This window comes from Diabrotica virgifera, chromosome 10 (genome assembly GCF_917563875.1).
Source record: "Diabrotica virgifera virgifera chromosome 10, PGI_DIABVI_V3a".
In the NCBI taxonomy this organism is placed as follows: Eukaryota; Metazoa; Arthropoda; class Insecta; order Coleoptera; family Chrysomelidae; genus Diabrotica; species Diabrotica virgifera.
Genome location: NC_065452.1, coordinates 88,980,055 through 89,006,787, shown reverse-complemented (window position 1 = coordinate 89,006,787; position 26,733 = coordinate 88,980,055). Strand labels below are relative to the sequence as shown.

Genomic DNA, 26,733 nt, shown 5'->3' with positions numbered 1-26,733 from the left:
TATATCACCATCCTTTTCTATTCTACGATGTGTACGTTTAACATCAACTACTGTTGCGGAAGATGTTATGTTATCTAAAATATATTTCGTATCGTATTGAGTATCAACATCTCTTATCAAACCCTTAATTTCCAATAAATGATTTGGTATAAACGCTACAAGATCATTTTCTGATAAAAGAGGATTGTTTACCAAAGCATTGGCATCGGAACATGTTTTTAGACAAACTTTTATTCTATTTTTTCCAACGCTTCGAATTTGAATAATATTCTTAACGTTCAATTTCTTATGCAAAATATCTGCCACACATAAAGGATGCAACCGACCTGCATTTTGAATATTTTTCCGTTCGATATAAACACAAATATTATTCAAATTATACTTATCTCCATTCCTTAGGTTAAAAAGTTTAGGTATTTTGTTTTGTTTATGAATATCCTTTTCATTATCACTAATGAGCTGACGACTGGTTCCAGCTGTTGCTACAGAACAAGCAGTGGTATCCATCTCTTGTACGGGGACCGATTCATAATTCGCATCACTTTTAGAGTTATTTACACTCACTGTCTGGTTAATCGTTTCACCTAACGGCGTCTTTATATTTACAGCTTCCCCCATTTAGGGGGAGCTATTTACACTCCGTACACTTTATCGCAAAAAGAGTTTAAACTAGTTTACAAAGTAAAAATTAAATAATTAATAGCCGATATCGGTAATTATCACTGGTTTTGTTGATAGAAATACGTCCGGTACCTATGAAGTCTATCACGATACTGAACCAAGAGATAAGAGCGCGCATCGGAAAAGCTAGATCAATCTTCAACCGTACGGGGGCCTTTTTCAAGAGCCACAACCTTTTTCTTGGTATAAAGGTAAGAATGCTGAGATGCTACGTCTTCTTTGGAAGCATTTGAGATGTATCTATATCGGAGAATTCTTAAAATCCCATGGGCTAATCGGGTCACAAATGAGGAGGTCCTTAGAAGAATGAGGAAGAACCGAGAAGTACTAACCACCATCAAATCTCGAAAGTTGGAATACTTTGGACACTTTATGCAAAATAAATCCAGATATGCCCTCCTACAAGCTATCCTACAAGGAAAAATATTTGGAAAGCGAGGTCCAAGAAGAAGAAGAACATCCTGGCTAGAGAACCTCAGAATCTCAACACAAAATCTGTGCAGCTTTTCCGCGTTGCTGCAGATAAAGTGAAGATTGCCATGATGATCGCCAATATTCGTCACGGATAGGCACATCAAGAAGAAGAAGCTCTATCCCATATTGGCTTACCATCGATTTTCCGATGGGTTTTCATCTCTGCAGTTTCTAGCATTCTTTTTGTCCTCTTATGTCAGGTTGTGTGTCTGCCGCGTATGTCATTGTTGGTCTGTAAATTTTGCCGCTCATTTCTTTTCTGACATTTATATTTCTTCATATTGTTTCATTCAGGCAACTTACGGCTCTGTGTGCTCTATTCACTTGATCTTCAATTTCTGTTTCGAGCTTTTCGTAGCTAGATAGTGTGATGCCTAGATTCTATTATCTGACCGTCCAGCTCTAATTTACATCTTGGCAGATTTGCTGTTATAACCACACATTTTGTATTTTTTGGAAAACTAATATGTTAAATTTTCTGTCGGTGATATTAAATAGGTGGAGCATACGTTGTAAATCATCTTCATTTTAAGAAATTAGTATTGCATCGGCTGCATAACAGATTGTTCTAAGTTGTTTTTATTCCATGTGGTATAATTTTTTAGTTCTAACTTTTTTATTATTTCATACATGATCAGGTTGGACAGGTAGAAGACTCAGGGACTCCCTTTTCGTATCCCGTCATTAGCTTCAATTTGTCAGGTAGTTCTTTTCTACTTTTACTTTTATTGCGTACCTCTCTTGCGTACAATAAATGGATAATGTTCTTTAATTTGACCCTGTCAAATGTTTTTTTAATGTCCTCGAAACATAAATATGCCGGTTTGTTGTATTCTAATGTTTTCTCTTGAACTTGCCTCAATTTACCTCAAGTATTTTTTACGTACGACAAACCATTATTAACATATGTTGTTTTGTTTTAGTGCCAGAGTATATCTGCTCAAGATTTGGTCGAAGACTTAAAAGAACTCCGAATGGGTAAAGCACCGACTAGAAGCCGTAAAAGTAGCATTCCACCTCCCAGCCACAAACCACCCCAAAACGTAATAAGCCCATCCAGAGATGTAACTAGAGACTACTACGGATCAGACTCAGAACTCACAGCTAACAATGACGACTCCAGCTCTACAACAAGTGAAAAGTATGAAAGAGATGTCACTATCCTCAACCACTGTTTCGACGACATAGAAAAGTTTATAGCCAGATTACAACACGCAGCTGCTGCTGCACGAGAACTTGAGCGCAGACGAAAAACAAGGAAAACTAAAAAACGCGATATGGGTGACGGAATGTTAACCATGAGGACAAAGCCACCCCCAGAAAAGGAGTTCGTCGATATTTTCCAGAAGTTTAAATTATCCTTTAACCTTTTAGCGAAGTTAAAGGCACATATACATGATCCGAATGCTCCAGAACTGGTCCACTTCCTTTTCACACCTTTGGCTTTAATTGTTGAAGCTGCGCATGATCAGTATTTCGACCAGCATATACCCCATAATGTCATTTCTCCACTACTCACAAGGGAAGCAGTTAACTTATTAATGAACTGTGTCACTAGTAAAGAAACCGAACTATGGCATTCTCTTGGCAGTGCATGGCTTATTCCCAGGTAAGATAGTAAAAATATGCTTTGTATAAATACGGTAAATCCTGAAAGATCTATCTAGTAATTCAGTACTCGCTATTGTGGTCGCTTCTTTACTGACAGAAAACAAAATCAAATACCTAATATTATGTAATACATTACAGCAGTTAGTCAACGATAAAACTAAAAAAAGAAGATTAAAAAAAAAATTAAGGCACTCGTGGGAGTGCCGACAAAAGTGAAAACTTCTGGCGAACCAAGCGTCTTCGTGTACCCACACTATCCGTCTTCCAACCTTTATAACTTAGGTCGAACTTATAGGCAATTCAACTTATAGTATATAAATTACTAATATCTTGCCATAGCGATGACGGTCGCGACCTCATCCAAATGCTATTTCCCCATCCAAACAGAAGTGCTATACCCTATACCTATATTATATCCGCGTTGCGTACGTCCTAAGCTATTTATGTATATATACACATAAATACGTACAAAATTTACTTCGGCGAAGTGATGACGGTCGCAAATTCAATGTTTTCCCCCATCCAAAAAGTGCACAACATCCCTAAAGAAATTTTCACTTCAAAAATTTATTTCGCCGATGCGATGTCTAAAAAAATGTTTTCACTTCAAAAATTTATTTCGCCGAAGCGATGATGGTCGCGATGGCGGTCGCTAATTCAATAGATTTTCCCGATCTAAAAAGTGCACAACTTTCCTAAAGAAGTTCTCACTTCAAAAATTTATTTCGCCGAAGCGATGACAGTCGCTAATTCAATACTTTTTCCCCATCTAAATAGTGCACAACGTCCCTAGAAGTTTTCACTTCAATAATATACGTACACATACACAAATTATTTCGTCGAAGCGATGACGGTCGCGATGACAGTCGCGAAATCAATCCTTTTTGCCTATCCCAAAATAGATTTTACATTTATTTTAAATTTAAATACTTCTACACAATTTATATACAGCGTGTCTACTTAAGTTGGAAACATATGGGAAACTTTTTTATTATTAATTTTACGAAAAAAAGTTATTCTTCATAAAAAGTTCTGCATGCTCTAAAACCTAAGATTCAATCATCATATATCAAATTTTATCAATATTGTACGATGTATGTCAAAAAATATGAATTTCGTTCAAGGGTAAAGTACCTCTATTTCTCTGAATATCGAAAATTCTTATTATAAAAAGTTGTTTGGAATTAAAAACCAGGATCAAGTATGTAATTGCATGCTTCTAATTGAAAAAAAAAATATTTTACAAATTTTTCTCTTTATGAATACTAAACGTCATTTTTATTTATTACAAATTAATATGATAACTCTTTTATTATTCATTTTACGAAAAAAAGTTATTCTTCATAAAAAGCTCTGCATGGTCTAAAATCTAAGATGCAACTATGATATATCAACTTTTATTAATTTTATACGAGGTGTGTCAAAAAATTTGAATTTCGCTCATGAGTATAGTACCTTTTTATTTCACAATATTTTAATTAGAAGGATGTAATTACATATAGAGACATACTTTTTAATTCTAAACAACCTTTTTAATAACAATTTTCAATATTGTGAAAAATAAAGGTACTTTACTCCTGAGTGAAATTCATATTTTTTGACATACCTCGTATAAAATTAACAAAATGTAATATCTGATGGTTGCATCTAAGGTTTTAGACCATGCAGAACTTTTTATGAAGAATAACTTTTTTTCGTAAAATTAATAATAAAAGAGTTATAATATGGGTAATAAATAAAAACGAATTTAAGTAAGTATCCATAAATTTAAGAAAAATTTGGAATTTTTTTTTCAATTGGAAGCATGTAATTGGATATTTGATCTTGGTTTTAAATTCCAAACAACTTTTCATAATAAGAATTTTCGATATTCAGAGAAATAAAGATACTTTACCCTTGACCGAAATTCATATTTTTTTACAGACGTCGTATAATATTGAAAAAATTTGATATATGATGATTGAATCTTAGGTTTTGGAGCATGCAGAACTTTTTATGAAGAATAACTTTTTTTCGTAAAATTAATAATAAAAAAGTTTCCCATATGTTTCCAACTTAAGTAGACACGCTGTATACATACACATAATAAATATACGTACACAATTTATTTTGCCGAAGAGATGACGGTCGCGAAATAAATCCTTTTTCACCATCCAAAAATAGGTTTTACATTTATTTTAAATTTAAGTATTTGTATACAATTTATGTATACATACATATAATATTGATACGTACAAAATTTATTTCGCCGAAGAGATGACGGTCGCGAATTCAATGCTTTTTCCCCTATCCAAATATCCATTGAAACAGTATTGTGCAGTGATGTACTGGAGTCTTGTGGAGTTATGTGTAGAGCCATCATCTTGCACTTACAAACATGTTTTAACACCACCAACCACGTAGATTGTACACTTGTACTATTACTATCAGTTGATATTACAGTCCGTAATGTGAGGTTCTGCTCTCTGTTGTTAAACATCATACTTAATTTAATCATCATCAATGGTGCTATAGCCCTATAAACGAGCCTCGACCTTCCCAAGTCTATTACGCCAGTCAGTTCTATCGATTGGCAACTGTTGCCAGTCTGTTGTGCCTATTTTTCTACCATCCTCATCTACACTATCCTTTTATCTGAGTTTTGGCCTACCCCTATTTCTACTTCCCACAGTTTGTAACATAAGGATTCTTCTAGGAAGGTTAGTCTGCTGTGATCGTGCTAGATGTCCGTCCCATCTTAGTCTTCCTATTTCTATAAGAGATACTACGTCTTTACCACCAAATATATGTTTATATCTGTGATATATCTCGTAGTTGTATCTCCTCCAAACACCATTATGCCACCGAATATTTCTCTCAGGACCTTTCGTTCAAATATAAGCAGAAGGTTTTCATCTGCCTTGAAGATAGTCCATGTCTCCGATCCATATGTCAACACTGGTTGTATAAGGGTTTTCTATTTTTGTTTTTTGGATTAAGTTTCTGCTGGTCATATGTCTACTCAGTCCAAAATAGCATTTATTTTCTAGGATTATTTCTCCTTGGTGATCAGGGAGCCTAATTATGTGAATTTGTCCACCACTTCAAAGGTAGAGTTATCAACCGTGAATTGGTGACCGATGTTTCTTGCTCTATTGTTGGGTGTTGATGCCATCATTTTTTTAGTGTTCTCCTCATTTACTTGCAGGCCCATATTTTTTGAGGCATTTAAGAAGGTGGTATACATTTCTTCTAGCTTGCGTGTTGTGCGGGCAACTAGGTCCACATCATCTGCATAATATGCCAAAATTTGGGATGATTATTTATTAAAAATATTTTCTGTTGTCTATTCAGGAATCTCTGACCGCCTTTTCCACAGCTACGTTGAAAAGGAGACACGCCAGCGCATCTCCCTGTTGCACCCCAACATGCGTTTCAAACGCCTGTGATTGTTCGCCCTGTATTTCGACTGTGCAAACAACTTTACGCATTGTAGCCTTAACCAAACTGTGGAATTCATCCATGACTTCATATACATTATTTCTTAGGACACCGATAGACACCATATTGACCATATCGTAGACCGATTTAAAATCTGCGAAAAGATGGTATGTGTCGATATTGAATTCAATGGTTTTTTCAGTATTTGCCTTAGAACAAAGAACTGGTCTGTTGGTGATCGACCAGGCCTAAAACCACTTTGATATTCGCCAAGAAGTTCCTCTGAATATGCGCTTAGGCGACCATAATATATGAGACTCGAAAATATTTTGTATGCTGTATTAAGGAACGCTTAATTTAATATCGACATGAAAAAAATTTCTATAACTGTAAAATGTTTAAAGGGTTTAACCCTATATTTTCGTGGCTCAAGCATGTAAAAATCTGTTAACAGCACTGATGATGAACTATTTAGTCCGAAAACATTCTCTTATGCCCTTCGAAGGAACTTTTTAAATTAAATATAGGTAGGTACCTTTTATAATGGGTTTTAACTAATTTCTTTATATTGAAATTTGCTGATTCAGTGGCATTTTCAAAACTGTAAACTTATGCTAGTTATGTTTAAAATATTCTTGGCCAAAATCATCTAATTCCGCGCCTGTAAATAGTAATTTGATCACTCAGAAGTGACATATCCCCCCTATAGTTATTTTGAGGACTTAGTTAGTGAGTACCAGCATACTCTTGAAGTTATATGTGGAAGTGTAGTAATATAGTAATATGGTGTTACAGGGACCAATACAAAGGTAACGTTATGACGTATCATCCGGTGTTTATGGATGGCTGGTCGCCGGAATATCCAGTAATTGACGAAACAGAACCCAAGTCATACCAACACGATCAGTATGGAGGAGACTATACAGACTACCCCTCATCAAGCCAAGATGTCTACGATAGGAACAACCACCATCAGCCTGATAAGGACATTGCAGCATTAGGTAAAGTAAAACATGCATTTAAAAAAAATACAGTCATAATATCTTCTTCTTTGAGTACCATGTCCAAATTTTAGAAGTAGATAGTTTCTATAACAATTTACCGATATTGTTCTCGATATTGAGCGGCATGTAACAATTCATCTGCTGATAGGCCAGTCCATTAACAAAGGTGTCGGAGCCATGAATATTTCTTCCTACCAATTTCCCTTTTTTCTTCGATCTTTTTGTTGTGTACTAACTGCAGCATCCAGTATCTGCTACCTCTCATTATAATGCTCCAGATATTCAAGTTTTCTCTTTTTTATCATCTTGGCCAATTCACCTTCGCCTTGACCTATTCTGTTTAACACTTCTATGGTTGAAATGTGTAGAACCCATGATATTTTGAGCATTTTGTGATATGACCACACCTCGAAGGCTTCTAATTTGTTGGTCATATTAACCTTCTGATCCAGGTTTCATATCCATATAGTAATACAGGATACAAACCATTTAGGAACTTGATTCTTAGTTGTAAGTTTAGCTGAGAATTGCACAGTATAGATATGTTTCATAAATGTCCCTCTTGAAATTTCTATACCAGTTTTAGTTTCTTCATCAGGATTTAGTGTTTCTTTTATTCAACATCCTAGGTATTTATAATGGTTAACTTTTTTGTAATCGGCTCATTGTTTACAATTAGCTGCATAGGGCCAACATTTTACTAACCACAAGTGACTTTTGTCTTTGATGTATTTATGCAAAGTCCTTTATTGGAGTATTCTTTAGTAATTCGATCTATAAGGAATTATAGATATCCGATACTTTCAGCCGTGATCGCTGTGTCATCTGCATCTCTGATGTTGTTACTAATTTCTCCCCCAATTCAAACTTCACATTGCTTTTCCAAGGCTTCGTGAAATATTATTTCTGAGTACACGTCCAACAAAGTTGGTGATAACACACAACCTTGTCGGATATCTCTTTGAATGACAATGTTGCCTGTGTTTTTTGTCGTCTACCTATAGAATAGAAGCTACTTGATTCCAATATAGATGTTGTAAAAGTCTTAGATCTTTATCATATATTCCAATCAGTTCTAGATATTTAAACAGCCTATCATGTTGGACCCTATCAAACGCCTCTTCAAAATCTATAAAGCAAACATAAATTGGTTTCTGTACTTAATATAAAATTGAATATTTATTTTAGGAGAGAGTACCCGAAGTGATATTTCTATTGACTCAATTGAAAGAAATGGTGGAGAAGAACGAGGTTTTGGAAGAAACCAGGAAAGTTTCCTTGAGGACTTACAAAACAGAGGCGCTACCATCGTTCAAGTTACATATCCTAGAACAGCGAATAATGAGAAAGAGTTGACTGTCGTTCGGGGAGAATATTTAGAGGTAAATTTATATACTAGACTTTATTCAATGGTTTTCTTCTTCTTCTTCTTCATGTGCCATATCATAATTTTGCGACGTACACGATCATCATTGCGAAGGCTGCTCGATCTTTGCAACATAAAATAATTGTCATGGATTTGATATCTGAGGCCATTCAAAAATATTTTTTTAACCAAAAAACTTGTTTTCTTCCTACACTTCTACGCCTCTCTATTTTGCCTTTAAGGATCGGTTATAGTATTCTATATCGATTTCCCCTCACTACATGTCCTAGCCCTATGAAAAAGCTATTCTACTAAACGGGTACTGGCTAAATAACATCATGTATGCAGATGATACCATAGTATTTGCGGACAACCTAGAAGACCTACAAGTTCTTCTTCTTAAAGTTCCGCTCCTATCGGAGATTGGAAATCATTCTGGCAATTATAATTTTGTTGGTTATGCGCCGGAATAGTTCAATTGAGCTGCATCCAAACCATTCACGGAGATTGCGTAGCCACGAGATTTTACGTCTGCCTACGCTTCTTCTGCCTTTGATTTTGGCCTGCATTATATTCCTTAATAGTTCGTATTTTTCACCTCTCATGATGTGCCCCAAGTATTCCAACTTCCTGATTTTTATGGAATTTAAAACTTCGCATTGTTTTCCTAGTTGTTCTAGCACTTGTGCGTTTGTTTTACCTACAAGTACTCATGTACAAAATCACATATTACAATATGGACTCAATATAAATGTAAAGAAGACAAAGCTTATGATCATTAGCAAGAAAAAGATAACAGAAAGTCAACTTTATATTAACCAAACCCCTGTAGAAAGAGTGACACTACAACTAGCTCGGCATCATAATAAATGAAGAATGGACCAACAACCAAGAGATAAGAGCGCGCATTGGAAAAGGTAGATCCAGCTTCAACCATATTCACAGCCTCTTTCAAGAGCCACAACCTTTCTCTTGGTATAAAAGTAAGAATGCTGCGATGCTACTTCTTCTCTGTCCTTTTTATCGTGTTTAATCGTGGACCTTGAACGAAGATATGTGCCTGAAATTTGAAGCATTTTGGATGTGGCTATATCGGAGGATTCTTAAAATCCCGTGGACTGACCAGGTCACAAATGAGGAGGTTCTTAAAAGAATGAGGGAAACCCGAGAGGTACTAACCACCATCAAATCTCGAAAGTTGGAATACTTTGGACACATTATGCGCAATGAATCCAGATGTGTTCTCCTACAAGCCATCCTGCAAGAAAAAATATTTGGAAAGCGAGGTCCAGAAAGAAGAAGAACATCGTGGTTAAGGAACCTCAGAACCTGGTTCATCACAACATCTATGCAGCTTTTCCGCGTCGCTGCAGATAAAAAAAGATTGCCATGAGGATCGCCAAGATAGTTGCATTCGTTGCTGATAGGCACATCAAGAAGAAGAAGAAGATACGTCCTAGATAACACATTTTCCAGTGTTTAACAGTCTTTAGCAAGTTGCTATCTTTGTTGGCCCTCTTTAGCACTTTCTCATTAGTTTTTCTTGCTGTCTAATGTATCTTCCGCAACCGTCTATAAATCTTTATCTCCAATGCTTCAGTTTTTTACATAATGAATACTGTTAGTGTCCAAACTTCTGCACCATACGTACCAGACCAAACTTAGCACTTAACCATTCTCTGTCTTATTTCTAAACTGACATGATTATTATCGTCCTATGTATGTATCGTCCGCGTATCTAATTACATTAAGTAGATCCCGTTGATTTTTACTAGATATGGCTCTTTCAAGTGCCTTTTTAAAAAACTGGTCAGAGTATACATTGAACAATGTTGGGGACAAAATCTAACGTTGTCTAACTCCTCGTTATATGAAGATTTCGTCGCTATATCTATCTCCAATTTTTACGATAGTAGTTTATTTTAAGTACAAATTTTTAATGACACGAATATCTGTCATCTATTCATATATTTTTTAGCATTTGAATTAATTTTACATGCCTTACTTTATCGAATGCCTTTTTAAAGTCCACGAAACAAGCAAGATCTGATCATAGATCTCTTTACATGACCACATTTATTACGGATAGTCTTTCTAGTGCCTATGCCGTTTTTAAAACCTGGTTGGTTGTCACTAACTTCACCATCTAATTTTTTATCCTATTAAAGATTATCATCAAGAACACCTTCAGCACAAGGCTCATCAGTGCAATTTTCCCGATTTCTGAGTACTCAATCTCATTGTGCTTCTTAGGAATGTTTATGAATATTGATACTAACCGTTCTTTTGGCAAAGTGCCGGTGCTATAAATATTATCGTAAATATCTGCACAAATGTCTACAATTACTTCATCGACAAGTTTAAGAAACTAATTATTGGATTTCTTCTAAACCCGTTACTTTTCTTTCTTTTGTCTATTTCAGTGCGTATTCTGCATTTTGTCTTAGAATGTTTGGACCTGTTTCTTCCGCTTGATCATCTGTTATGTGTTTACGCTAATGTCTGCCATTATTTCACATATTCTGACCATCTATTTCCTCGATGTTTTGTCCCTGTGAGAATTTTACATTCTCATGTGCTTTTGTTTTTTCATTGTCATTTTCTTCACTTTTTGATGAACATTAAAGCTATCACATTTTTTGTTTTCGTATTCTTCAATTTTCCGACATTATTCAGTTAGTCAACTTTCTTCCGCTGCTTTTTTTTTCAATTTTTTCAATCCTGCCATTTAGGACTTACACTGTCCACTTCGTCTAATAAGTCAGTTGTCCCAAGAGCCACATCTGAGCTGGTATTTGTTTGCATAAATATAATATATCTTTTTCTAATAATACAATAACTTTGTTAATTTTAGATATTGGATGATAGTAGAAAATGGTGGAAAGCTAGAAATAGCAGAGGACAGATCGCCCATGTACCCCATACTATAGTAACACCTTATATTTTTAATAATCCCTTACACGCTACTCAAAACTACAGAAGAAATGTAAGTACTAACATGCTAAATATTTTTTTCAATATTTAAATTATCGTTTCTGCATTACAAATACTTTTGATAGAGAAGCAGTATTTTGTTTTTTCTTTATAACAAATTATCATGTTTGCCCGGACTATTTTAGGACTCTAAATCAAATTCACCGTTTTTTTGTTTGTTCATATTTCGTAATGCTATATATAATTTGTAGGATGTCCGGCACAGTTAAGTAAAATCCTTATATAATATTGTCTTGTCGAAATTCATTACTTATTTTATTGTATTCGTTAAGGGGCCCACAAATTGCGATATTGCTCGGCAGTTTTGTTCCACGAGCAAGTTTCTTCGAACAAAAATGACGAACACGAGTTGCACACACAATTCAGTTTTGTTTATTAGTTTGTCCGAATATGAAACAAATTTCATTGTGTGCAGTAGCGACGGAGTTTGCCATAAAATCAAACAAAAACGTAAACGAACAATATGGACGAAAGAATGTATAATATACAAATTCTAATAAAAATGTTCTACTCATCTGGCGAAGATCCACCATATTGACACAATTCGTTGAGAAATATAACTTTTATTTTAAAACCAATATGATAAAAAATAAATGAATGCGCCACTCAATAGTCGGTTTTTAAAATTGTACCCACACACTTCAGATTTGCTGGAATTGAGGTGCTTATCGAACAAGTTCGACAGACATAATCAAGCTGATCCTGATTATTCCATCATTTTTGCACGCCACCAAAACGACAGTTTTTAACCCACACACTTCCGTTTTCGTCATTTTTGTTCGAACAGACTTACTCGTCTAACAAAACTGTCGAGCAATAACGCAGTTTGTGAGCCCCTTTACTCATTAGTTTACAACCGGATGGGACTTATGTCTTGGCAACTTGGCCTACTCGAAATTGCAACTACAGATGTAATTGCCGGTTCCCGGATAGTTTGTATCCATTTTCATTGACTTCATGTCGTTTAATTTAATACTTTTAAGTATGTAATCAAAAATTTAAACCCGATCACTGTTTGGTTTTGCGGTTATTAGCTCAAGTACTTCAAAGTTAACTGAAGACAGACTGCTAAGTCTGAAAACAGTCATTCTGAATATTTATTGTAATCCATTTAACACAAGTTTTTTAGTTCTAAAATTGAAGAAGATGTTCTGCGTAAGAGGTATATGTATTTGAAAAGCCCAATTAAGGGCCACATTAAAAAACACAACGTTTTCGCTCTAAAGAGAGCATCATCAGTGTTCTAAGCAAGCTCTACATGCTAAGCCACCAAAAATACATGGGTTAAAACCCTTAAAATGCCAATTAAAAGCCTTACATTGGCGTGTTATATATTAAACCCTGGCGATGGGTGAAATTTAAAAAGATAGATATACCTCAAAGCATCATATGACTATACCACGAGCATGTGGGTGGTTGAATTGATTTCTCTGTCTTCACAAAGAGAAAGGTGAAAGCCACCTTGGCTTTCATCTTTCTCTTTGTGAAGACTCAAATCAACTCAACCACCCACATGCTCGTGGTATAGTCATATGATGCTTTAAGGTATATCTTTGAGGTTAAGCCAACTTGGCTTTCACCTCTTTCTCTTTGTGAAGACTCAAATCAACTCAACCACCCACATGCTCGTAGTATAGTCATATGATGCTTTGAGGTATATCTATCTTTTTAAATTTCACCCATCGCCAGGGTTTAATATTATATAACACGCCAATGTAAGGCTTTTAGTCGGCATTTTAAGGGTTTTAACCCATGTATTTTTGGTGGCTTAGCATGTAGAGCTTGCTTAGAATACTGATAATGCTCTCTTTAGAGCGAAAACGTTCTGTTTTTTAATGTGGGCCTTTATTGGGGTTTTCAAATAAATATACCTCTTACACAGAAGATCTTTTCTTTAATTTTTGTAATTAATGGTATACAGCCAGCTACAGGAAATTTTTCCTTATGGATTTTTTAGTTCTGTTTACGATGTTAAAGTTTTTTCACTTAATGGTATATACAGCCAATTTAAAGGCACCTAAAGTCCCATTTAACGACGATGTTAACATTATGTCACACATCTCTGCAACCAAAGCACTTAACGACCTATTTTTTTTTATTTTGAAACTAGATGCAATGTTTAGTTCGGCGTAGATTTTTGTAAAGTGAGAGTGAAAAAAACATTTATTTTAAAAAATTTTAAAATACTTTTACAAAAAAACCTAAAAAAGTTTAGATTTAATTTTTTATTTTATTTGTTTTTATACATTTTTCAAGAAAACTTTACAAGGAACTTGATATTATCTGTCTACAACTACTGTAAAAATTTGAACCTTCCTATCATCTAAGGATCCAGAGATATTTGACATCAAAAGTTAAAAAACCTCAGTATTCGGGAAATAGCGCAAGCAGAACCCGTCCCCAAAACTGTCAAAAGTTGAGTGCAGACGTTCAAAAAACAAATAATTTTGTAACCATAGATATTTTCTACTATAATGTATTATATATCATTGGAAAGAGAAGAGTTCAGAGAACAATTTTCAATCATAACCCAAAAAAAACTTAAAAACTCCAATTGTCGGACTTTCGATGCCCTTAAGGGATCTATCCTGATTTAGCTTATGTTATGTAAATCTAAGATATAGGTAATAGATTTAAGTAAGTATTACGTTATGTTTCAGGACTCGCCAGTAGAAAGATTTAACCGTGATCATAGCAACCAAGATCACTCCCCTCAATCTAAGAGTACTACAGATTGGATCAGAAACGAAAGGACCGGTAAGAAGGGAGAATTTCGCTATTTCTGAGTGCAGCTTCCAAAGTATTTCGTCCGCTTTTTGTGTTTGCTAACATTTTCGTTTGTTTGATGAGCATAAGGGATCGATTTTTCAAACTTCATTAAATTGATAATTGTATTTTTGAAAAACATACGTCGAATGATTGTGCCAGTAGTCAGTCAGTTAAGCATGTATCATAGTTTGCTAGCAAATTACTATTTGAAAAAAAAAATCAATTAAACTAAGTTTCATTGACATGAATAAGAATCAAGTATTACTAGATTCAAAAAACATGTTTGAAAAACACTTGTTTTGATACGACGGATATCTGTTTCTTCATTCTTTAAAGCTGATCTACCTGTTTCCTTAGGCAGGCCGCACATCAAAGAAACATGAAACGTAAATTACGTTTCATGGAAATAAACCACTGCTAAACAAATATATGTCCGGCCATTTATGAAACTCTCCGAAAATAAAAATGTGTCATGAGCATGAATCACACTCGTTTCATTGGTAGGCGGACTTTGAGATTTGTTTAGCAGTGTTTTCTTTTCATCAAACATGTTTTTCGTTTCATGTTTCATGTTTTTCGTTTCATGTTTCTTTGGTGTGCGGCTTGGCTTAGAGTTCTCAATTTTAATTCCAAACTATCTTTTAACATCATAATCTCAGACTGAAGATTACCGACTTTTTTCTCTTGGTCCTTTTTGCCCATTTTGGTGATGATTTAAGTCTGGTTGATTCGTTAGAATTATTTCTTGGAGTGCCTCAACTGTATTTACTTACTTACTCCTTAGCGTTACAACCCTTCGTGGGTTTTAGCCGACTCGACAACATGCCTCCACTCCTCTCTGTCTTCTTGAGCAATCTCTATTCAGTTCTGCATGCCCATAGCTTTCAGGACTCCTGTTATATTATCTCAGCCTTACTGTTTTTTGGTCAGAATGTCTTCTGAGGTATCCTACCTATTGGAGTGTTCTGAACTTTATTTCTTTTATAATGTTCGCGTCTGGGCATAGTTCTTTGAGCTCGTTGCTAATTTTTATCCTATATTGTCCTGCTGCTTCACCAAGCATAGGCCCAAAGACCTTCCTTAGGATTTTTCTTTCCAAAACACGTAGTCTCTCTTCACTATCGCAGCGAGTACTCTACTAGAGTATAAAATATTAATTTGCACAAGGAGAGCACCAAAAACCAGTACTTGATTTTAGTGGCACCAAAAATACTTTTTTTAGTACCAGGGGCAATAGACTCTGGAAAATATTTTATGTTATAAACTTATTTTACTAATTTATTTGACTGGCTGGCTACTCGCAAAGGATGACCATAGGAACATCCATCCTAATAGCTTGTATCCAATTTCAGCTATTTATATTAATTTATTTCGTATATATTCCACTCCATTTGTTAATAGATATATAAATTTTAGTGCAATGACAAAAAGAGGAAAGTGTGACAATAGCTAGTTTTAAAGTAGCTTAAAAGATTTTGAATATTGCTCACCATATAAGGAGATTATGTAATTACATAAATAACTTTATGTAATTTTTTAACTATGTTATTAAATTCTTATTAATATAAATGTATATATTTGAATTTCCCTTTTAATATTTGACTTTTATGAATTTTTTACTAACTCAAAATAATACGTAAATACTTTTTTTGTATCCAATATATCATACAAAAAAATAAATTTATTTACCATTGTTGCTTTTATTTACTGCTTATATTCCTGGTAGTATTTATCTTGGGTATATTATAAAACATTTAAATCTTGTGAGTTTTAATTAATTTAAGAGTTTTAGTTAATAGTAAATTCATATTTCTATCATATCTGATAACTCGTACATTTAAGTTCAGTACGACAAGACTGCGTCGCTGTAGCCTTAACTTCCTGCCATAGATATAATAAGAATAGACAGGGCATGATGAGGAAAATAGTGAAACGCAGAGCACTCTAGGCAATCTTATGATACTATAAATAACAAGATAATATATTACACATCCGGAAGTCGTGACGTAACTGGAGACCGGCAAGTTCGTACTCATTCGTAATGGTTCGTAATGTCCGATTAGTTTGAATTGTTCGCGGTTGTAAGCTAAGTGTATTTTATATTTTATTTTTGACAGCTATTTTGACAGAAATCTCCACATTAAATTTTTTTCGAATACATTGAAGTTAAATGTTATGTTGCTAATTGAATAATTTCATCACAGAATGCATTCAAATCCCATTTAACTTTAACAATAATTCAAATTCAACTTCTGGTCTCCAGTTACGTCATCATGCGCGAACTCGGACGTATTTGAGCTACGGGAAGATACTATCTCGTTATTTATAGTATCATGGGCAATCTGACTGGAGTGGTTTATCTATCTCTCTTTACTGCGCGATCATGTGCGTATGACAGACAAAGATAGCTAAAGCACTCAAAGTAAATATTGGCGTTTCACCTCTATTCACAGAGCGGCCCATAGTTTATCTAATCTATTTTTATTATATCTATGCTTCCTAAAAGTGTTGCTGGGTTCCGTATATTTAAATTTCTTTGATTTCGTGTTGCCAAATGTATATTTCATCACGTTTATAAAGGGAAAATTTCCAGTGGCTCTAACGTGACAAAAACGTAACAGAGTGAGGGCTCGGTATAATGGTTCTCTTTTAGTTAAACTCTTTTTTCATCCACATGATGTCACTACTTTTTGAATTAAAATAACTTTCAGCACATAAACCAAGGGTTTTTATACCTAAATTGTAAGTGGCTTTTTGCACGTGTTCAAGCTTTACTAATGATGGTCTGATAATACCGAAACCGTTTAGTAATAATTAACCAAATTGGATAATTTTTAGTATATATTAAATACATCAATTAAACAACAAAAATTGTTTATACTTCCATTTAAGTATGTTTTTACGCTTCTAAACTCAGGACTCTGGAACAAGCAGATAAAGCAGAACGGCTGCGAAGTATGGCCTATGAAGGAAAAATCAAAATAAATGTTAGAGGTGACCGAATGGATTTCTGGAGAAGACCTGCAGGAAGATCAAGAAGAGAACATGTCACGAATAAAAGGATACGATAAATAATGAAGGTCACACATACAATAAATCACGAAATCAACGAAATACAACCAAGATGGTTTGGTCACGTACAAAGAAAGCATGAGGACAGAATACCAAAACAAGTACAACACTGGAAACCGCAAGGTAGAAGAAGAAGAGGTAGACCAAGGAAAAGTTGGCAGGAATAAACAAAGCCATGGATGAAAGAGGTCTGCAAGTAGATCAGTGAGCGTACAGAGAGGAATGGCGAATGGGTATCGGAAGACGGAGAACGTTTTAAACCGATAGTATATATATATATATTATATATCTAAGTATGTTTAATGATTATAGTTCTCTAAATAAAACAGAAAAATATCATGAACATGAGGCAAAAAACGTCACAAAATAAGAGGTTCTGAGAAAGGTGAATAAAGAAATGAAATATTTAAATATAATCAAAACCAGAAAATTGGATCATTTCAGACATATTACACGTGGAGAGAGATGCAACTTGCTCCAACTCATTAGCCAGGGAAAGATCCAAGGAAAAAAAGCAGAGGTAGACTTAGAATATCATGGCTGCGCAACCTGAGAGACTGGTACGAGAATCGTTTTCAGAGCAGTTGTCTTTAAAGTCCAAATAGCCGATGATTGCCGATCTTCGTCGCCGAGATGGCACTTGAAAAAGAAGAAATACAACAGGAAGATAGTTCCAGATAAAAAAAAATGAAGTACTGTTTAACTTGTTTGAATTATTGAGAGATATATTTTCAATGCTCTGGGTAGCAATGGATAAACAAAGAATATACAAAAAAATATATACAAGCAGTATAACAGTTTTACATTACAAAAATATGACTATAAACATTAAAACTGTACACAAATAGGATCTAGAACAAGACTGTTGCATAGCACCCTGGTCTCTTCAAAATATATCTAAATGGGGCACTCTCAGTGTTGTGAAGAAAGTTCTGCAATATGGGCATCCCAATCGAAGACGAGAGACTGTACAATTCACTGCCAGCCAAGCCATTCTAGACGAAAACTAAAGGTAACATAGACTATATTCTTAGAAAACTGGAAGAGAAGTATAGCAAGTGAGGTCTTATATTATAAAAAAAAACCGAGGATTTGGTTGCAGAAGAAAAACCAGAAAAGCTTTCAAAGTTAAATGGGAACTATAAAATCAATTAAAACGGTCAAATACTAGGGAGTTCAAATAACAGCAAAAGCAGGGAGTTACGAATTAAGACCAGCCCCGTTTTATTTATCCCACATTTTGTTATGGTTACTTTCTTATCCAGATTAAATTAAGGTTAAAAGAGGAAACAAAATATAAAGTTAAGCATTGTTTTTCACATTTAACCATCAACACGGACATTATTGTAGTTAATAGCTTCGTGGATTCTATTTTGTACTAGAATATAGGTAAAATTAATTGGGAAACAATATTCTTTCAAATCCTCCAGAACGTTTTCGATCTGAATACAGATCATCATCAGTCCTGAACAAGATGTTCACATGTTAAGCCACCAAAATTAAAAATATATGGGTAAAGACCCTTTAAAATGATACAATCATGGATACATTGACAAAAAATGTTTTAAATAACATGAATGTTATAAATAATACATGATTAAGCGTCGGGCACCATTTGACCCTCACATGAGTTGGGACACACCCCGAGGTTCAGCTACCTCATATCTTGAACGGTCGATGGCAACTTGGTGAACATTCTGTTCAGCACTGATGGTGATCTGTATTCAGATCGAAAGCATTCTGCATTTGTGATGTAGCCCTTTAACCCTTATCCGGGCAACACATTTTACTTACGTAACCGGGCAACTCGGGTCCGTTGGGCCCACCACTGTTCTTGAATGTACTATTCATATTTACCAATATATTGCTAATATTCTTTTTTGATTTTTTATTAAAGTTAGATTTAAATTGTCTAGATTAACAAAAGTGCTACTATAGTATGCGGTCTACCTCGAGAGTGCGATCTACCTGAAGGATTTGCACATAATAATGAAATGCAAGAAAACTTTTGTAGAAAAAATATTTATTCACAAGTAATACATTTGGAGCCAAATAAAGACTTAATTAATAAATAAATAAAAACTTTTGCAAATCTACCAGGCCATTTTGCACTTTGTGCACTTTGCTTTTTATTATGTCGCAGGATCGCATACGTCCTGTCGGTTGTGGTTGACTCTTCCAGTTTTTCAAAAATTACACACTCTGGAATCTGGGAACTTTTAGCTACACATTCTTCTTCATTATCATTCAATACTACTTGCTGATCATCCTCTTCCCTTCCTTCCGAAAGGTGATCTTCAATTTCATAGTCACTTTCAATGTCACCTACTTCAGGAGATTCTTCATCATCGCAATCTCATAAATTATGAGCAATATGTTGCAGTTCTGCAGCTGACAATGGTTTTTGGGACATTTCACTGTAATTCAATATAATTTTAGTTGTCGACACTAACATCGATATCAAACGACTGATAGCAGATGCATTATTTATTTTAAAATATGTATAAGTACCTACCTAACAATATTATTGCATTCCATCAATGATTATCAGTTTTTAAAATTCATTTAGAATAGATATAACACCTATTGTAAGCATCTCTTTGATGTTCACATCAACGAGGTTTACATTGTTTGTTACACCTTTAGACTTTATTATTGGATTTCCGGAATCATAAAGGTCGTTTAGATAATCCACAAAAACATTACCTGACTGCCAGATTAACTTCTGTACCAAAGATTTGGACTTTAGGTATAAATACAAATAGGGTACGACGGGCCCGTGTTGCCCATTTACGTGACAAAATTCTTTCGACGCAATAATTTCAAAAATGATAATGAATATTTTGAATAGCTCATGACTATGTTGAAGGAAACATACTTCTAAACAAATTCAGTGATGCATAAAATTCAATAAAATTTATCAATCAGTTTATGATAAAAGAATTGGCGTCTCGGGCCCGTTGGACCCACCTTGCCCGGATAAGGGTTAAGGAAATTTTAATAAATTATATACCTTTTATAAAGGATTTAATTTTTTTTTTTAATATTTTTTCACTCTCTTTCATTGACGCTTTTGATGTTTCGATTGTTTTTTGCCAAAATACAGCATAATAAGCTTCTTGTGTGCCAAATCAGCTTTTGGGATCATTTTTATACAAACTAGACAACCATACTCATAGTATTATTTCTTTAGAGGTCCAAAATACTCCTCCCCCTCCTCCTCCTCCCCCACCAGCTCCCGAACCACCCAGCCAACCTGTAACTCCACAGCCTTTAAAGAGAACTCAGTCCAGGCAGTCTTTAATGTCCACGAAGTCAAATGGAGATTTGCAAGAAGAGCTAATCAGCGTGTTAACGTTAGTCCGGGAGAAAAATAAGCAAAGGCATTTAGAAATCAAACAAACTCCAGAAACTTTCATCGATCAGAGATCTAATCCAATTGAGGTAAGTTTTTGTTTTCTACCAAAAAATTTGTTTTTTTAATTTAAAATATTACCAACTAACATTTTTTTAGACAATTATCTAACCAATGTGCCGACAATTCTGTAATCATTTCCTCCTGTGATTCAGATGTGTTTCCATGGAGCTTTCTTTCTTTATGTGCCGTCTTCTACCGAAGGTTGGCGACCATCAAACGATAGGTTTCTCTGTTTTGTGCCGCATGTATTATGTTCGCAGCTTCTGGTATTTGAAACCATTCTCTCAAGTTTCTCAGCCAGGATTTCTTCTTTCTGCCCAAAACTCTTCTACCTCCAATCTTGCCTTCCACGATAAGCTGTAGCAGACTGTACTTATCATTACGGAACACATGGCCCACTCATGTGTTTCCATGGAGCACTCCTTTGAGATCTTCGAACAATAGTAGCTGCAAGGTTTAAAAATAAAAAAAAATAGGTGGATGCGGACACAATGAGTAATTCGGTTAATCTACTTCTGTCATCTTTGTAACCGTCTTGGTTTCTTCCTTGCTTGTGGACGTTTTTGACAATTTCTTCCTACAAACGCACGGGTATCGCTCGATAATAATCGTTACTAATGGTTCTGCTTTGTCCAAGGCTTTTTTCTTTAGAAGTCCTCTGTTCTACGATTATACTTGGGACTTCAGCAGACATGCTATATACAGGGTGCGCCAAACCTCTGGTTTTCTTTGATTACGGCTAAATTATGGGATATACAAAAATATGTTTTTAACAAAATTAATGTATATAGAAGCCGTCTATAATTTAAAATTATTTTCGATTATACAGGGTGAGTCAGAACGACGGTACGAACCAAAGTTGTGTTTTTTTAAATGGAACACCCTATATATTAAATCATTTTTAAATATATTTTTTAAAAATATTAAGAATTTATATAAGGTATTATAGGCCTAAAGTTAACAATTTTCGAAATATGTACACTTTTATTGAGAAAAATGGTAATATTCAAAGGGCTGTGAATTAGACTTTCAAGGTAATAAGAATTTAAATGATATGCCAAAGTTTTTTTAGTATAATGTTATTTTAAAATAAATTAACATATTTGACATATAGCCATAGAGTATACAGTGTGATCACTATTTGGAAATACAAAATTTTCTCATTTTTTTTAATGAGACACCCTGTATATGAGTATTGCCTTTTGTAGTAAATATTATAACCTTTTTTTTGGTATAAGGTTGTATGCACCTAGCATGTTTCGTTTTGTAGATATTAAAAAAAACTATAGATTTTACGTTTTTGCGGATTTTTTATTAAAAATTTTTTTTGCAAAAAAAAAAATAATTATAATCTGGTTTTAGAAACATACATTAAAATATCAAATATGAAAATAAAAACGTAATTAAAGATTAAAATAAATCGTATACTAGTACAATGCAATTAAATTTAATAACTTAAAATTATTTTACAAAAAATATTTTGCCATACTAATGAATGCATAAATTAGTTACTAAATTAAATAAACAACCAAATTTGATATCTACCCTAGAAATTTTTCCACCCTAGTAACTTTATTGTACCCAATTTTGTTAGTTAAATTGTATATCAGTTTTAACTTTTTAATTTACCTACATCTTGAGAACGTATAAAGTATGATTTGAAACAAATGAATGTTATAGAAGTATATTATGAAGTAAATAGTCTCTACATTATGTAGTTACGTCACAAAAGCTGGTAATAATTTCTAATGGTTTCGCCCAAAACAAATGTGATATCCACCAATTGTTCGGTTGAAAAATTGAAATTTAAAATATAAAAAATTATTACAAAAATTTCAACTACAAAAGTATTACCAGCTTTTGTGACACCAGTTAATATTATTTATATTAATAAATAATTTGGTTGATACATTTAACATTCATTTGTTTCAAAGCATGCTTTATAATTATGTTCTCAAGATGTAAGTTTTAAGAGGTAGGTAAATTAAAAGTTTAACTGATCTTACTCGTAAATACAATATACTAACTATACTAACTAACAATTAATTTGGCACAGGAAAGTTTCTGTGGTAGAAAAATTTCTAGGGTAGATATCAAATTTGGTTGTTTATTTAATTTAGTAACTAATTTATGCATTCATTAGTATGGTAAAATATTTTTTGTAAAATAATTTTAAGTTATTGAATTATACTAGTATGCGATTTATTTTAATCTTTAATTACGTTTTTATTTTCATATTTGATACTTTAATGTATGTTTCTAAAACCAGATTATAATTATTTTTTTTTTGCAAAAAATTTGCAAAAAACGGTTTCGATATACATTAATTTTGTTAAAAACATTTTTTTGTATATTGCCATAATTTAGACGTAATCAAAGAAAACCAGAGGTTTGACGCACCCTGTATAAGCTCTTTGATAATACCCAATAGACCTTTTATTTGTATCCTTGTATACCCAGGGCAATTGATCAAGGTGAACCTTCATGTAACAACAGTAAGAATAATACATATACTACAATAAGAGTATATTAACAGTACTGCCTTGCTGTGCTTAATTTAAACTTTGCCTGTAGGCCCAGATTGAGATTGGGATCATTTTGACTTACTTGGTGCATAGACAGAGTCGTCGGCTCTCTGCTGGTTCCCTTTTTATTTTCATTGATAGACCCACAAGAGTCACTTATTTCTGAGTCATGTTCTAGGCTATTCCTTCTTGTTCTCTCCATGTTCATTTTATTCTCAGTAGTCGAGATATGCTGTCATACATGGCAGTGTCCCATACCGTACCTAAACTATAATCTATCAAAGTTCATAGATTACTGGGCTACCGCAAAGATAATTAACTTTTTTTCCATATGTCGTGCATTGCCATGGTCGTCATGGTGGTAGAAGCGTTCTAGCTCTCAAGAGTTTCCAGCATTCTGGGCCATCGATTTTTTTCATGTTTCTTCTATTCTATGAGTTGAGACAAAATGTATTTAATACCATATTTTTTTTGGTTTTAGGTACAAGAATGGTTGGAAGCTAAAGGATTTAGCGAAAATATTAGAAACAAGTTTCAAGGCGTTAGCGGCCATCAAATATTTGATTTTAACAAATCAGAGCTAGAAAGGGTCTGCGGAAAAGACGAAGGAAAGCGGTTAACATCACAACTGAATATCCAGAAAGCTACAAGTGGGGTAAGTATACTAATTTTAAAAATAAATATGTGCATTTAAAAATGTACTCTATCTTTTCTCTCTATTCACTTTTCAAATATAATATGGATTTATATCAAGCCATGGTTTTTGTGCCTCGGATTTATATTTAGGTTTTTGAATTCCTAATTAGAGCATAGAGCTTCAGTGAAAACGCGCCATCGAATTCTATTTTGCGCTAAGGTCTTCACTTCATTCCAAGACTCTCCATGACCTCTTATCTCATCCATGATTGATCTTCTCCAAGTTTCTGCTGGGCGACCTCTTTTTCTTTTTCCTTGGTGATTTCACTCTAGGGCAGTCTTTGCAATACTAGAGCTATTTTTTCGAAGTCTGTGACCGATTCAACGCCACTTTTTGGCCTATATTTCATTTTTTATCCTCTTTTGTTCCGTCAGGTGTAGCAGATCTTCGTTTCTGATTAAGGCCAGAGAATACGAACAATTCGTCGTGGGCATTTGTTAACAGAGACCTGCAGTTTCTCTGTAAGGGGTTTTGTCTCGAATTTACGGATGGGTTATTTGCATCCATTTCATTGCAGATAATTTTCATTTTTTAAGTGTTGCTACTTGAATTGAAATTCACTTGACATTTTTATATTCAGCATGCTTTTCTTTAAATGGTCTTTTTTATATACACAAGTGGCAAAAACTCTGAAAAATTTACTAAAATATAGTTTTGTTAGCAGCATTCCTCTTTTTAGCACGACCTTTTTTATTTACAAGATTATCTATAATTTTATTGCATCGTTATATACATTTACTTAATATTTAACCTGTATTTTAAGAGAGCAAACCCCACTCAAACATTTAAAAATAAATCAAACAACAGACGTTAGCTATTCGTAAATCTACTAAAAAAAATGGTACAATGGTTATTATAAAGAAAGTTAGAAGGTATTTGGTGGGGTAACCTTTATTTTTTAACACAGATTTGATTCTATGAGCATATAGTTCACGAGCTGAACTAGATCTTCTGATGTAAAACTCTAAACCAGTTTTAAATAATATCTCTTCTATCAGTTTTCTCTTGTTACTTTTGGCGTTTCGGAGTGATACTCCACTTACAGCCTTGACCATAGATTTTCTATTGCATTTAGATTGGGACTATTTCCGCAGTTTTTGCTTCTGTTTTTTATTAAGGAACGGATTCTTCCTACGAGATCTTGATCGCAATCCATTTTCACAAAACTTTCTTCTGATAGTGTCTGTTGCAGATCTGCAACGATCTTCTAAAGATAGGCGGTATATTCTGTACTCATCGTATTGACTAACTTTCGGTTTTCTGCGTGTTATTTTTGCTGATTTTGTCATTACTGTGTTAGGATAACGTTACATGTTATAAAATGTTACATTAAAAATGCAACCCATAGACCCCGATAACAATGGATCTTTAGAAAACACTAGCTCTGGAGCCCTACACTCCTTGATAAGCTGTAAAATTTTTTTGATAAAGAGAGGGAGCTATAGAGTACATTAAAAAATTGGATATATCTTTTTTCTTACCTCTAGTTGCCTATTATTTATATACTATTTTTTTTTTCAGTACCAAACTGTAAGGAGTACAGAACTAAGAAAAATTCTGGCAAAAGTACGACAAAAAATGGGAGATATGTAACAGCGTTTCTAGGTAAAAGTGTCATGAAAAAATTTTGTATAGTTGTTAAAATATTAATCGTTACCAAAAGTGTTATATAGTGTACGTCATTTCATTTTGTCTAGTCCATATCACTTTATACTCGTTATTGCAATAGTAAGACTTGGAGAGGGCTGTATTTATTCATTATGTTTACTGTTGTTGAATATAACTATGATTTAAATTTTATGCGTTTTATTCAATTATTTATACCAAATTTAATATTGGTCCTAGAGGAATAATATTATTCCAATACCTATCTAGGAATAATTAAAACGATCGAAAATATCTACCAGAACAACACAATAAAAGTAAAAGTAGAAAATAAAGGTCAGAACTAACTGATCAAAATAAAGCTGTTAATGAGATAAGACGGGGGATTCCCTAAGTCCTCTATTATTCAGTTTGATCATGGATAAGATAATAAAACAAGTAAGAACTAAAAAAGGATACCAAATGGGAGAAAAACAACTTAAAATAATCTGCTATGCAGACGATGCAATACTAATCTCTCAAAGTAAATATGATTTGCAACCTATACTGCACCAATTTAATATAACCGCTAGAAAATTTAACATGTTTATTTCTCCGAAAAAGACAAAATACATGGTTAGGAGAAATCTACTAAGATGTAAATTGGAGCTGGAGGGAAAGATAATAGAATAAGTGGCAGCGTTTAAATATCTAGGCATCACACTATCTAGCTACGTAAAGCTCTAATAAACAAGTGGAAGATTGAGTAAATAGAGCAAACAGAGCCGCAGGTTGCCTAATGAAACGCCGAAATAAAAATATCGGAAAAGAAATGAAAGACAGAATTTACAAAACAGTCATCAGACTAGTAATAACCTACGCGGCAGAAACACGACCTGCCACAGAGACGACAAAAATAATGCTAGAAACAGCAGAGATGGAAAGCCTTCGAAAAAGTTATTAGAATTAGTAAAATACAGAATACAGTCTGACAGTTGCTAAAGTCTGAGAATTATTGGCTTGTGAAATTCAAAAACTATAAGCAATTCCAAGACAGAAATGTATTTCGGTCAGTATCACCTATTAATTTAAAATCTGCCATCTTCAATACTATGAAT

At 33.9% G+C, this 26,733-nt stretch overlaps 1 protein-coding gene across 3 annotated transcripts in view; it reads left to right on the top strand.

Annotated features, from left to right (window-relative positions):
* LOC114337973 (epidermal growth factor receptor kinase substrate 8) overlaps positions 1-25,826 on the top strand; it is a 165,064-nt gene extending 139,238 nt beyond the window's left edge. For all 3 annotated transcript variants that reach the window (XM_028288557.2, XM_050641255.1, XM_028288558.2), the window contains 8 exons: positions 2,079-2,764; positions 6,982-7,187; positions 8,379-8,572; positions 11,411-11,542; positions 14,211-14,307; positions 20,585-20,835; positions 23,816-23,989; positions 25,553-25,826. In XM_028288557.2, coding sequence (XP_028144358.1) covers positions 2,079-2,764; positions 6,982-7,187; positions 8,379-8,572; positions 11,411-11,542; positions 14,211-14,307; positions 20,585-20,835; positions 23,816-23,989; positions 25,553-25,624 — 1,812 coding nt within the window. In that variant the 3' untranslated portion in view covers positions 25,625-25,826. The remainder of the gene's footprint in view (positions 1-2,078; positions 2,765-6,981; positions 7,188-8,378; positions 8,573-11,410; positions 11,543-14,210; positions 14,308-20,584; positions 20,836-23,815; positions 23,990-25,552) is intronic.
* The last annotated feature ends 907 nt before the right edge of the window (positions 25,827-26,733 follow it).